General features: G+C 40.2%; 2 protein-coding genes across 5 annotated transcripts in view; one reads left to right on the top strand and one right to left on the bottom strand.

The window, feature by feature from the left end:
- The window catches only part of LOC124119939 (anaphase-promoting complex subunit 5-like), a 136,100-nt gene that overhangs the window by 23,467 nt on the left and 97,884 nt on the right, over positions 1 to 14,749 (top strand). The gene's annotated exons all lie outside the window — the stretch shown is intronic.
- Positions 2,949 to 13,386, bottom strand: LOC124119941. Of its 2 annotated transcripts, none has more exons than XM_046482638.2 (5): positions 13,341 to 13,386; positions 6,533 to 6,671; positions 4,641 to 5,956; positions 4,002 to 4,090; positions 2,949 to 3,771 (listed from the first exon to the last, which is right to left on the bottom strand). In XM_046482638.2, the coding sequence occupies exons 1-4, from the start codon at positions 13,347 to 13,349 to the stop codon at positions 4,010 to 4,012; spliced, it is 1,545 nt and encodes a 514-aa protein (XP_046338594.2). In that variant the 5' UTR covers positions 13,350 to 13,386; the 3' UTR covers positions 2,949 to 3,771; positions 4,002 to 4,009. The 2 variants fall into 2 exon arrangements, with proteins under 2 accessions (XP_046338594.2, XP_046338595.2); XM_046482639.2 differs by lacking the exon at positions 13,341 to 13,386 and adding an exon at positions 10,926 to 11,026.

Raw genomic sequence — 14,749 nt, 5'->3', positions numbered from 1 at the left:
TGGAGTTGTGTGTCACTTTTTCACTGGTTCACTGTATGGAGTTGTGTGTTACTTTTTCACTGGTTCACTGTATGAAGTTGTGTGTCACTTTTTCACTGGTTCACTGTATGAAGTTGTGTGTCACTTTTTCACTGGTTTCACTGTATGGAGTTGTGTGTCACTTTTTCACTGGTTTCACTTTATGAAGTTGTGTGTCACTTTTTCACTGGTTCACTGTATGGAGTTTGCTGACTTGCCAGTCAGAAAGCTGGTAACCATGACGAGTACTAGGCCTTATCTCATAGCTATCTGCCATGGCTGTTGTAACTCCGGTACTTTAATATAGATTTATAACCAGGCCATGTGTTCGATATCAAGTTGTGGTAAAATTACAAATCAATACAAGTTCTACTTCTGAGAATGAGATTGTGACAGGTGCCATGTGGCCTGGCATCCATTTTTCAAAATCAAGGGCAGGTAACTCAAAAGAGTATATATCAGGAATATATTGGCAGTAGAAATTAATGCATGATACCCTTCTACCTTTGGTCATTTTCTCTAGTTAACCACTCTTTGGTCCTGGGGATGATGTAGCTCTCAAATCACAAGTCAACTTGGGTGCTCCAGTCCATTTTTTTAAGACAGAAGTTGTATACACAAGGTCCTCAGTTATCTTCTTGTTTCCTGTCTTACTTAAACACAACACATACCTAGGTGATGTATGAAGAGCCTGATAGCTTTTCTGATCAATGATTAACTTAACTACTTTTCTGACCCGGAATTCCAATCTACAGAGAGGACCTCTCTGTTCAGCCGTAAGTTTCTGAATCCCCGCACCACTCCCGGTCAACTCACTAAATACTATTGATGATAATTTTAGCTCCTCCCACCGAAATAATATTTGACGTCATGTGAAATGAGTCCTAACGCTCACCTCCATATGAACCCTAATTTCCATTCGAATCAGTTTTTCTATCAAGCCCTTCTTAACCATTAACTAATTTCCTAACTCATTGGTCAACTGATATACTCATAATAACATACTCATAATTCAACCTCTTTATGACAAAAACCCAACACTCTGTCAGACTGGAAGGCGCCGAAAAGATACTTAATCATGTTAATCAGACCTTCCAATGAAGCAGTAGTACTCAGAAATATTCGATCATCTCAAGACTGACAATTTGTTCCATCCATTCATTTCCCCTCTGATACTTATATTGCAAGACTAGATTCTACTAATTTCATTTTACTAATGAAAAAGTTATCTCTATCACTAAGAGAAGCAAAACCAATAATCATTTACCCTGTGGGTGATGCCCTCAGCATGTACAGTCCCTTCTCTCATCTCCATCTATATTTTAAGTAAATATTAAATAAGTACCAAAATACCCTGGTTATAGCTAGATCATTATGAAAATAAACATTGCCAATCGTGTATGACATCATATTTTATCATCCAAAACCGACTTCCACAAGATATCGCTTGGGTGAGATCAAGATATCTCCTAGGTGATATCTCCTAGGTGCATTACAATGCTTTGCAGACCATTGTGACATAATCAGTTACCATGACGTCAAATGACACCACATTGACAATCCAATGGCATCACTAATATTTCTGCCACTGAAGCAGGGTGCTGTTGTACAAAGCGATTGTAGCGCTAAGGTGATCGTATCTCCCATACGCTAACATAGACTTAAGACAGTCGTAGCACTAAGGTGATCGTATCTCCCATACCTTAACATAGACTTACGACAGTCGTAGCACTAAGGTGATCGTATCTCCCATACCTTAACATAGACTTACGACAGTCGTAGCGCTAAGGTTGTTTTGTACAACGGCACCCTGGTGAGGTGTACTTTATACTGATGGCCTTGGTTACCACTGTTCACAAACTGAAAAAGTCAGAAGAATGATTTTGGATGATGAATAGAATCTCATCCATGTGGATTTTTCATATCAAATATATTAACATTTCTGTCTGCAGTTGCAACACAATGAAGATTAACTACACTGACAAGCTTTGTTTGTTTTGATTGCTGTAAATACATCGTACCTACATGAAAGTCCAATCGGTCAATCACTGTAATAGGCAATAAACTGAGTTGACACTGATTAATCGAGGATTAATTACTGAGAACATCTTGTTAATTTGAATGAAAGGTGTTTACAACTGTACATTAATACCTTGCATCATCGATGTACCTCATTATCCTCACAATGCTACGATACGTAACCTCAAACAAGAAGCGAAAGCGTGACGACAGCCAGTCGACCGATGCAGATCAGTCGAGCGGATCTGCCAAACCCTCAAAGTCTGGACGATCATTTTGTAAGTCGTGGCTAACAGCTTTCACTTGGTTGACATACAATGAGGATTTGCAGATTTTATTTTTTTCTGTAGCTAGTCGTAAACTGAATCTTGATTGACCGCCATTTTGCTTTCTCGGACGATCGATATCCAATTTTTTTATGGTCAATAATTAAGGACAGATGAAAAGGTATTCAAATAACTATTGCTATCAACGATATTTTAGTATTTGTGATTAAATTATCTGTCTTGTTTTTAAAAAAATCTTTAGTTTAAAAAAAACCTTTTCCCATGAGGTCACGTGATAACCAAATATGGGATAATAGTCTCGATCCAAATGTTACAACGCGTACACTTGAGCAGACTCATGAATATAACTCATGAATATTAATTAGACCGTTCACTCCGTTAATAGATCGTTATTATAACAGAAACAAACGTATGTTTTCCATGTAAATCTAAAATGATATTATTTGTTATTAATTGTCCGGTGAATTAAACAATTTAAATTGAAACAATTCATAATTCATCATATTATGAATACGTAAACTTGTAATGTGTGTGAAAAGTCGTACTAAAATACGCTATTTGAAGGGGGCGTGGCCTAAATGCAAATGTCCGATTGGGATTTTAAATTTTCCGGACCCCTGGATAAAAGGTTAACATTCCTTGACAAATCTCAAAGTTTTAAAACTTTTATCGACTTGTGTTGATACAGTTGATATCCAAAGACACTCGGGTGAGATTCTCTATTGGCAACTTGTCAAATGATCATAAATTAAAAGCAAAACATGTACTGTATATCGCTGCGTATAAAGCGACCCCCCTGTACACGCCTGTGTCCATCGTTGATTTTTATACCCCCGACTTTTAAAAGTCAAACTTAGTACATATAACCTGTGTCATATGGAGTGGTGCAGTCAAACGAAAAAAATTGTTTTTATAAATTTTCCATTTTTTAATGAATTTTTCAAACCCTAAAGTCCGTCCGAAAAATTTGTCCGCTCGATATCTCTTAAACTATTCAGTGGATTTATCTCAAACTTATTACATATAATCTGTATCATATGGAGAGGTGCCGTCAAAAGATGAATTTTTCAAACCCTCACCCTATCCTAGCTATTTAATTTGAAACTACTGACACACTAGGCGGGTCGGGGTATTAGTGAACCATGCTCACTTTTTTTTCTTGTTTTTAATGAAAATCAAAATTTCCGAATTGAGGTGGGAGAGAAATGAAGCCTAATTGTTTGGAATGCTGACATCTGAGAGAACCCAAGCATTCTTCATCTGGAAGGTTCGCCTGATGGAACCTTCTGGGGGGGTGTCCTTAGATCTAAACGCAGAGAGGTATTGTGGAGTGAAAGACCTGACATTAATGAGATTACCTCTATGAAGGGATCTATAACATATGCATATTTATCTTAAAAAGTAAACTCAACTAAAAAACATTTTAAAGTCTTCAAGGCAGGTCAAACTGAAATTAAAAGTAAATCAGATTTACTACAATATAACTTTGAGAAATGTAAAATAAAACAAGCATGTTTTTTGTGATTTAAGATATGGATCTTTTATAAGCATTACTATCTTCCTGTTGCACTCCCTCAGTAACCATGGTGACATAACATGATCCGTTATTTGCCTCTCGGGAGGTCCACATTTAGAGAGGTCATTAGAAGTATGGTGCCAAAGAGCCTTTAATCTTACCTGCCAAATTAGTCCTCTGTGTCTGAAGTAGAACTATCTGCCTTACTGTGGGCCTTGACTTCTTCAAGGGTCTCTGATAACAAGCCCACCTGAGAGGGAGAAATGGTGGTTGGAGAAAGAGTAAGAAAAACAATGACAATTATTTGTCAATCATGGAATTCTCATTGATATTATGCGAAAAGTTTCAAAGGCCTTTCAAATGTTTGCTTTGTGCAAAGTTTGTTTTTTTGTACGACAAATTTCCTGATGTTGATGAGTGAGTATGGTTTTCCACCACTTTTAGCAATATTCCAGCAATATCACAGCAGGCACAGACCCGTTGAAGATCCAGGGTAGAATAGGTCAGGCTCGCTGACTTGGTTGATGCATGTCAGCAATCCTAATTGCGTGGATCGATGCTCATGATATTAATCACTGGATTGTCTGGTCCAGACTTGATTATTTACAGACCGCCGTCATATAGCTTGAATATTGCTGAGTGCGGCAACCAACTAACCACAGCAGACGCACCAGAAATGGACTTCCCATGTTATGGGAAATTGATCCCGGGTCTTTGACTTGACAAACTAACACTTTAACCTCTAGGCTACCCCACATACACTTCATCAGACAAAGTAGGAGAAAGAAAATGAATCTGACCTGTGAGCTTCCAGCTTCAGAAGCTGATGATGATGGCAGTTCAGACTCAGCACAAGTGCCATCAGCGGCACTGCTTGAAGATGCAGATGTCTTGGGTTGGTTGACATCTTTATCTGTTTCCCTTGCCTCTGGTGTCCACGGCGTCAGCCCTGCAGGGCCACTTCTGTCTGATGTGGATGTCTGGAGTCTGGAGGCTGAAGCTTTCTGCAGGCTTTCAGGTCCTCCAGGTTTTGGATCCTCCTCATCTTTTGTCCTTGGAATCTGTACTTCAGTCTGAGCAGCTACAACAGGAGACATCTGAGCCAATGTGCCTGGACTCTCCTTCCAGGCAGGAGTAGGACCTTGTTTAGGGGTTTTCTTTCTAACAGCACCATTGGACTTAAGGTGTGTGAGCTTTGTATCTGGGTCACTGCAAGAGTCTTCAGTATAAATACCTACAGCACCGGCCTCTTCCTTCAAACCCTCACTACCTACAGGTCCGGGAGCTGGAGTTTCAGAGGTCTTTTCATGTCTGGAATGATTTGATGGAAGGATGGCTGAGAGACCTGTGTCATCTCTGGGTGCCGTAGTCTGGCTGGGTGGATCCTCACCACTGATACCTTCGGACTCAGTGAACATTGTGGTTGCTGATCCTGCATGGCTGTCCTGATGGACAAGTGTGTTGCTCTGTGGAGCTTGTGCCATGGAACTGAAGCTGCTGGAAGAATCTGATGATGGCTGTGAAGACAGGGTTTGGAGGGGTGGAGATGGAGTGTTTTTCTGCTTTGTTACAACCAGTGCAGAAGTGGCAGAGTTGTTGATGGGAGGCAATGGAAGAGTTGTTAAATCTGGACTTTCTTTACATGTGAGTCCGCCTGCTTCAGGACGAGTTGCCGCATGATCACAAACAGGTTCAGCTCCTTGAGATGATGCAGCTGGAGTGATGGTACCCTGGCTGAGTCCACCTGCTTCAGGAGGAGTTACTGCATGATCACAAACAGGTTCAGCTCCTGGAGATCGGTCGACCATCAATCCTGTGCTTGGTCTACGATCTGCAACTGGACCCTGTTCTCCTTTTCTGATTCTCAGTCTCAGGCCCATATCATGGATAACTCCAGTTTCATTTTGCACAGGTGGGCATGTTTCTGCTTGAGGTTCCCTTTGTGTTTCTTGTCTGTTTTGTTCAGAGTTTCCTCCATAGAAAAACTTGTAAATCAACTGCTGTAACTTAAATTTTCTTTCTTGTAAGGTTCTAATGAGACAAAACCTTTTTAGGTATTCTCCTCTCTCCTGTGAAAACTTGTCCTTCGAGTAGTTTTCAGAAGGCTCCTCTTCCCCTGAAACAATTTCAGAAGTAAGTAATTATAATGGCTATTTTGAATTTTGATATGACACTTTATATCATATATTTTTTGTTTGATAAGGTGCAGCTGGTAGATGATCTGACAATGATACATTTATCATGGCCTGTCATCTCATTACGTTCGGCATATGTTTTAGTTCGTCCACATGTTCAAAGATAGTTTTGCTCTTGAATCTTCCCATGTCTGAGATAATTTTGAGAGTGAGATCATACAATGAGAATTGTTGGTTTGGAAGGAATGTTGACAATATCAGAGAGCCCTTATCCCCATGATCACTGCTTATAGGTGTAGACTAAGTTGTGAAGATCCAGGTTAGAATTGGTCTTCAGCAACCCATGCTTGTCGGAAGAGGCGACTAACAAGATTGGTCGGTCAGGCTAGCTGATTTGTTTCATACATGTCATCCTCTCCCAATTGCATGGATCGATGCTCAATGGATGATGTCAATCCCTGATTGTCTGGTCCCGACTCGACTATTTACAGACCGCCTTCATATAGCAGAAATATTGCAGAGTGCGACGTTAGACAACAAACATGTTACAAACATACCTGATTCTTGACAGTACTTGAAACAGAGATTCCAGACTGTGACGAGACACAAGAGGCATCTGGCAATGAAATCCTGCAACATGCCGGGGTTGATGATGGGCTTTTTGGGAGGAGTGTTTTTACCGTCCATATTGAAGATCTTGAAAGTAATAAAAACAAAATGAAATTAAAGCTGCAAGCAGCAATGGCGGGCTCCAAGTTACACTGTGCACAAACGTCCATGTTCGAATCCTTAAAGGGTTTCCTTGTACCAAATCCGTCACATGTAGGCACAACTTGCAGGGTATTGCCGCTACGAAATTGGCGTGTGCTAAGTCTGTTTTAAACCCATTTCCGACATCAAACATATTCGAATCCTCAAAGGGTTTGTTTGTACCAACTCTGTCAAAAGATAGTCACCGTTTGAAGGACATTGGCGTGTTCCAGGGGTGTCCCAAATTCTAATCAAATATTACCACCAAGTGTTGTTACTTTTTCCATGCACCCAAGAACAGAAAATAAGATGCATATGATACCTAACTTCATGTAAACTTGCAATAGTTTCTGTCAACAAGCTAACAAGATATGATCTTTAAAGTAAAATTTCGGTATTTTTTTTAATCAAAATCAAAATCCAATACAACCGCAACTAAAACAGATATCCCAAAACGGCTATGAGAGTTTGCTGTGTTGTGTGTGGAGACAATTCTCAGAAAATTTGGAAGCATTTCATGCAGTGGACTCGGAGTTGTTTGCGTTTGAAGACAGGTACCCCAAAGACACTGTGAAAACCTTGAATCCAATATGGCTGCCAAACCATTTGACCAATGACCAAAGTCAAAGAACAAAATATGTCAAGCAGCTCAAGCAGCAGATACATGCAAGTTTTCAAAGTAATCTGATAAGCGGTTGCGGAGCAATAGGGCGAAATACATCTTTAAAAACGTCTTGATTTTTAGTTATCTGCCCTTGGCTTTTGGGCCTACGGCCTTGGGTTTTTGGCGGGCACTAGTACCCAACAGTCTTCATACACATACAAAATTTGAACAAAATCGAGCCAGTGGTTATTTTGCTAGCTCTGGTACAAAAATCGGCGGAATAATAATAATATTAAATCAAACGCTAACACTGGGGCTCTTCAGCCTTACGGCTTGGGGACTCTTTAACAGGCTGTAACTTCTTTGTCAGTTGGGCTCCAGTCAAACGGATTAGCGTTCTGCGTTCGTCCGGACCCCGGGTTCCTGTCGTGCTAAACTTGTTTCCGACATCGTTCATATTCGAATCCTCAAAGAGTTTACCTGTACCAACGCCGTCAAATGTAAGGAACCTCTTGTGAGACATCACCACTACTAAATTGACATGTGCTTGGGTGTCCCAGGATGTTTTAACCAATTTCCAACTTCGACCATGTTCGAATCCTCAAATGGTTTGCTTGTACCAACGCCATCATATGTAAGGAACCGCTTGCGAGACATCACCACACGTGTCCTAGTGTGTTCTTAACCCATGTTTGACTTCGACCATGTTTGAATCCGCATATGGTTTGCTTGTACCAACGCCATCAAATGTAATGAACCGCTGGTGAGACATCACCACACGTGTCCCAGTGTGTTCTTAACCCACATTTGACTTCGACCATGTTCGAATCCCCAAATGGTTTGGTTGTACCAACGCCGTTAAATGTAATAAACCGCTTGTGAGACATCATGACATGTGTCCCAGTGTATTCTTAACCCATGTTTGACTTCGACCATGTTCGAATCCCGAAATGGTTTGCTTGTACCAACGCCGTTAAATGTAATAAACCGCTTGTGAGACATCATGACATGTGTCCCAGTGTATTCTTAACCAATGTTTGACTTCGACCATGTTCGAATCCGCACATGGTTTGCTTGTACCAACTCCATCAAAAGATAGTCCACGTTTGCAGGCCATTGCCGCTACCAAATTGGCGTGTGCCACAGTTTCCCAGAGTGGACTAAATGCCGACCTCCATATTCTAATCCGCAAATGGTTTGCAAATGGTTTGCTTTTAACAACGCTGTCAAAAATAAGGTACCGTAGCAATTGGCAATTGAGAAATGAAGAATCAAGTCAGCGAGTCTGATCACCCAATCCGATTAGTCGCCAACTGTGACAAGCATAGTTGCCTCTTGAGACAAGCATCGTTTGAAAAAGGCCAATTCTAACTCTGGTCGTCAAGGGTAGTACACATAATATTGAACAAGGCTGTGGAGAACGCTAGGGTATCTGCAAAGCCAGTGAATGGGGGTTTATAGTAGATTTATGAGGCGCTTCCATCAGTATTATACTTGGGTGAAATTTTTTATCAAAATCAAAATCCAATATGACCGCAACTAAAAAAGATATAAAAAAACGGCTATGCTCATTTGTTGTGTTCTGTATGGAGAAAATTCTCAAAAAGTTTGAAATCATTTCATGCAGCGGATTCAGAGGAGATAGTATTTGAAGACAGGTGCCCATAAAACCCTGTCAAAACCTTGAATCCAATATGGCTGCCAAACAACGTGATCAATGGACAAAGTCAAAGAACAAAAAATATCAAGCAACTGAAGCAGTAGATACATGCAAGGTTTGAAAGTAAACGGGCATACGGTTGTAGAGCAACAGGGCAAAATATATCGTCAAAAAATACTTGTTTTTCAGTTATCTGCCCTTGGCCTTTAGGCCTACGGCCTTGGCTTTCTGGCGGGCACTAGTACCCAACGGTCTACAAACACCCATAAAATTTGAACAAAATCGAGCTGGTGGTTATTTTGCTAGGGCAGGTACAAAAATCGGCGGAATAATAAATAATAATAATAATAATAAATAATAATAATAATAAATCGAACGATTACAATAGGGCTCTACAGCCTTTCGGCTTGGAGCCCTAATTATGCTGTGGATTTCATGAGGAAATCTTTGTTGACATGATCATGTTGTTGGCTCAGTTGTCCTTTGTGCTGTGCAGAGTTGTGCCCCTTTGGCTTGACAGATCATGTGGTTCTGGGATGGAGACCCAGATTTCCCTGATTATGATCTTTGGTTTTTCAGCAGCATACCCTTTACTTGCTCGTTGCTTTCACCGATGTGGTAATCAGAGTTTGTTTCTGTATCCTAAATATCACATTTAAAGAAATTGAGCAAGTAGGCATCGCATTAGTGTGTCATACTCACCCTGAAACAAATATATCCAACACAGTTCATGCATCTCTATAATATTTTGCAAGTCTAGATTACTGCAGTAGGAAAATTAAGAAATTCACCTTTTTAGTTTAACTTATCAAATGTTTTTTTCTGTAAACTATGTTCATTTCAGAGACTAGATGGTAATCTAGCATGATGCTCATGATTTTGATCACTGGATTGTCTGGTCCAGACTCGAATATTTACAAATCGCAATCATATAGCTGGAATATTGCTGAGTGGGGCGTTAAATAACAAACAAACAAAACAAAAGCATATTTATCTGATCAGGACATCAAGTTTATCAGATTGGTTGATCAGATAGATAAAACTATCCATGATCATCATGATAAGATGAACGTCAAAGATGGCTTCTGTTCGTCCACTTAGCTTGGACTTCATGGAAAAACTGAATTACTGTTCAAAGCAACAGAGCTACAGAGAAGCTCCCTATTTGCATAAAATCCCCCCCAAAATATTCAAAACCCAATTACTTTCAATAATCTTGCGTACAGAAACGCATGCATCAAATGAAAAACTCAACTGTATAAAAACAGCTTGCGTAAATACCTAATGAAGCTTTTTCAGCATTCGTACAACGGAGCTAATTTCCGAAACACAATTATGAGCTAATTTACTTTCTGAGTCAAGCCTATAGTAGAAGCTTTATATACTTAAAAAACATTAAAATATTTGTTTGTAAAATTTCAAAGTATTTACTCATTTTGGGAAAAATCGAGTGATTAATAGATGAGTAAAAAAGTGTTGGTTAGCCAATGAAAAATGTAATAACCCAATTAAAATAGAAACATTCGAGTAAAAACTCAATTGCTCAAATAGTTTTCTGGAGCTGTGTTCAGCCCACTCACTCTGCTACTCAGCTGCTGAGATTGAGTGTCAATGAGTTGACTGTTAGACTGGTGGGCATGTTGACCTCGCTCTCTCATTTTGTAATTGTAAACTGGTATATCAATAAAATCTCTTAACTATATCAACAACGAGTATGGAGAGGAAGTTACTTGTTATCAGCCTCCTTGGTATTCTCACATTCATCTGTAAACATTAACAAGTGGTATTTCTTTTCAGGACCAAACGTAAATTTAGGATGAATGATCTCTGTTATTTGTAGAGAAATCTGCATTGAAAGCACGCTCTGGAGTAGACGTTGACATATATATATGCAGTCTGTTAGTGACATGGCACCAGTTAAAGTGTTTGAACTTACTTTTAACTTGAGTTATAGATGTTTTTATGATCTTTGTTTGAAGACTCTCTTTGCTTGTGTGTCGTTGGGAAAACCTGCAGGGGAATCCCCTATGTACTGTTTTCCTTATCACTGTGTTCATACATCTCATTGTGGTAATATTATATTTGTGACATATTATAAGATCAGTTGTTTGTCTCATTTATCATGTTTATGGCATTGTTTTCTCCTTCTCCATTTCTTTAAAGCATTTTTATTCAAATAAAGACTATTCATTATATTCAGCAAGTGTGTGCATTATCACAATATGAATAAACTTGTGGTAAATAGTGTGTGTGTCTGTGCTGTATGTCTGTGTCTGTGTGTGCTGTGTGGTGTGCTGTGTGTCTGTGTGTGCTGTGTGGTGTGCTGTGTGTCTGTGTTTGCTGTGTGTCTGTGTGTGGTGTGCTGTGTGTCTGTGTTTGCTGTGTGTGCTGTGTGGTGTGCTGTGTGTCTGTGTGCTGTGTGTCTGTGTGTGCTGTGTGGTGTGCTGTGTGTCTGTTTGCTGTTTGTCTGTGTGTGGTGTGCTGTGTGTCTGTGTGTGCTGTGTGGTGTGCTGTGTGTCTGTGTTTGCTGTGTGTGCTGTGTGGTGTGCTGTGTGTCTGTGTTTGCTGTGTGTCTGTGGTGTGCTGTGTGGTGTGCTGTGTGTCTGTGTGCTGTGTAGTGTGCTGTGTGTCTGTGTGGTGTGCTGTGTGTCTGTGTGCCTGTTTGCTGTGTGTCTGTGTGTGCTGTGGTGTGCTGTGTGTCTGTGTTTGCTGTGTGTCTGTGTGGTGTGCTGTGTGTCTGTGTGCTGTGTGTCTGTGTGGTGTGCTGTGTGTCTGTGTGGTGTGCTGTGTGTCTGTGTGGTGTGCTGTGTGTCTGTGTGCTGTGTGGTGTGCTGTGTGTCTGTGTGTGCTGTGTAACATAATGAGGAGGGAGGTGGCAGGGGTAGTTGTTGGTGGATGGGGGACAGAATTGGGGAGGGGGGTTAAGTTCCTGGTAGGTGGGGCAGGGTGTTGGTGAGTCAGGTATGGAACTGACCATTTTATATTCTTTTGGGATGAGCCAAACTATGTGGAAAAACACATTGTAGCAATGTAATTTCTGTGGCAGACAATTTCTTTCTTTTTTCAAAAATATAAAGCATATATATAATTATTTTTTTCAAGATTTTTTTATGCCAATTTATTTTTTGGAAAAAAAAGTCCCAGTCCCCTCTCCTGAATATTGAATGGTTGGCCCCTGAAGTGTTGGTTGTTGGGCGGGAACTAGGTTCATTTGCACTAAGTACATGTTGACATCAAAACTTTGTTGCACCAGACTAAACCAGGTTGAACACGTATTAACTTTACTGGCAGTAGTATTTCTTACACTTGTGGCAAATGTAATTCTGGAAATATTATCTAGGTGACCAAAATTACCGGTTGTACTGGTAGCCAAATCTGACATGCTTCCTGAAACAGAACCACTGCTGCTGTCACAGATGGTTTATTCTCAGTAACTGAATGGCTGGGGATGGTGAAACATCTCTTTGATGACTTTTGTTTCTTCATATTGGTTGTCATGATTAATTTTATTCATAGAATCCAGTTTCCCAGATCGCCCAAAACTCCCTAGAGGGGCACGGGTGGCTCAATCGTCTAAGGCAGAGTTGCATCACATGGGCACGCCAGAAACCTTTGATTGTGGGTTTGAATCCCGGTTCGCCCTGATTATGTTTCTAGGTTTGTCAGCACCATACCCATGCTAGTGGGTTTCACAGAAGTGGTAAACGTTTGAGACCTGCATCACTTCGGGCTTTCCTCCCACATTAAGCTGACATGCCGTGATATAACTGGTATACTGTTAAAAGCGGCGTTTAACCCCACCCACCCACACACTCACTCACACTCACTCACTCACTCACTCACTCACTCACTCACTCACTCACTCACTCACTCACTCACTCACTCACTCACTCACTCACTCACTCAGCTTCATTATCAAAACCTTATCCGAACTACCACCGTTTGTACTTCACAACACTATTAATAGTTTAAGATCTCCCTCTAATTTCCATCATAAAGAAAATGGTGGCTAACTATTGGCAGTATCCTGGTTGTTGTTCTTTACGCTTTACACAAACTCTACTGACAGTAATATTAGATTTACAAAGAATGAAGTCCACAAGATAGTACATCCATGATAACAACAATAGGTTTTGATGACTTGTTTTAGGTCATATCGGTATGTCCAGTCTGCAGTATACTGATTTCAGTTTGTGAATGTCACATGTAGTTTCGCTTCTGTTACAAATACAGAATAAGGAAACTGTGTATGCAGATTCCGTCCCCCTTAGTAACTTGCTCCTGACAACTTGTTAAACAACTCCCACATACGAGGAAACAGGTGAATCCTGGTTCATTGGTCTTCACAAACCTTTTTCATGCAGACTGTTGCAGAGAGTGTTACAGGGGCAGGTAGCTTGTTCCTCCTTACCTCGGATATTACGTGGGTTTATTTTTAGCTCGGACAACATGGCGTGAAGTTGAGATAGTCAGTTTGTTGTAAAAAAGTTTGAGCATCCTATTTCAATGTCGCCACTTATTTTTCTGAGAAAAATGTATGTAACAATGCAATGCTATGCATGACTGTTAAAATTAGCAACAGTGTCTTGTTCCGCTTGTGTCATTGACCTTTGGTTGCTCCACCTAGTGGTCGGAGATGACACTTGAATATCTTGCCAAGATTATGGCATGCAATTTGAAACCCTTCATGATGTGCATATTTGGGTTGATTTAGCTGTTATTATCCCCCGCCCAATGAAGTTGGCGGGGGATATAGAAACGGGCTCCATCCGTCCGTCCGTCACGTTTCGTTTCCGGAGCATAACTCAGAAACCGTTAAATATTTTTTCATGAAACTTTGAACTGGTGCCTTTTGCTATTTAGAAATCTTATAAATTTATATTTTTTACGTTTCCATGGCAACAAGATGGACTTTGGTTCTGTGAGGGTAGGGTTCGTTTCCGTAGCATAACTCATAAACCATTAAATATTTTTTCATGAAACTTTGCAGGTCTGTCAGGTACATGCTGAACTGGTGCCTTTTACTATTTAAAAATTTTGGAAATATTTTTTATATTATTTTTCCTAGAAGTTGAACTTTTAGAAATTTATGAATTCTTCTTTTAAATGCCAAAAACTCAATCAGCTTGTTATCACTGGCGACTTCAATATGGACCAGTCTGTCTGTGACAACAATGCACTATCCAACCTCATGGAGCAGTTTACATTCGCCCAGTATATCAGCAAACCAACCCACACTCTTGGGGGTACACTAGACCTGATCTTCTGTAATGAGCCCATCTCAACAGGAGTCTTTCCAGTTCCAAACACTGACCATCATCTTGTGTGGGGTGTGACGGAATAGGTGTAGTATATTAAAGTGACTATCATTATTTCTTTGTATGTTAATCAATGTGGTAATGAACTGAACTTTTTTAATCTTAATATTTTGCATTTAATCTACTATGTCCAAAGCAACATCTTATGTTTGATGGGTGGTCGGGTAGCCTTGTGGTTAAAGTGTTCGCTCGTCACGCCGAAGACCCGGGTTCGATTCCCGACATGGGTACAATGTGTGAAGCCCATTTCTGGTGTCCCCTGCCGTGATATTGCTGGAATATTGTTAAAAGCGGCGTAAAACCATACTCACTCACTCACTCTTGGGTTTGAACTGGTAATGACCATAGTCACATATCACAAACTATTTATGTTTCTTAACAAATATTCCATGTAGATATTATTACGAGTCAAACTGTGACTGATAATGTTTTTTCTTTCTCC

The sequence above is a fragment of the Haliotis rufescens genome, unplaced genomic scaffold, assembly GCF_023055435.1.
Source record: "Haliotis rufescens isolate VD_foot unplaced genomic scaffold, xgHalRufe1.0.p SCAF_8, whole genome shotgun sequence".
Classification (NCBI taxonomy): Eukaryota; Metazoa; Mollusca; class Gastropoda; order Lepetellida; family Haliotidae; genus Haliotis; species Haliotis rufescens.
This window is presented reverse-complemented; position numbering and strand designations above follow the sequence as displayed.

Coding starts and splice junctions, on each gene's coding strand:
- LOC124119941 (XM_046482638.2), bottom strand. Junction 5,957..6,532: donor CAAGTACTGTCAAGAATCAG/GTATGTTTGTAA, acceptor AAATTGTTTCAG/GGGAAGAGGAGCCTTCTGAA. Junction 4,091..4,640: donor CTGAAGCTGGAAGCTCACAG/GTCAGATTCATT, acceptor TCTCCCTCTCAG/GTGGGCTTGTTATCAGAGAC.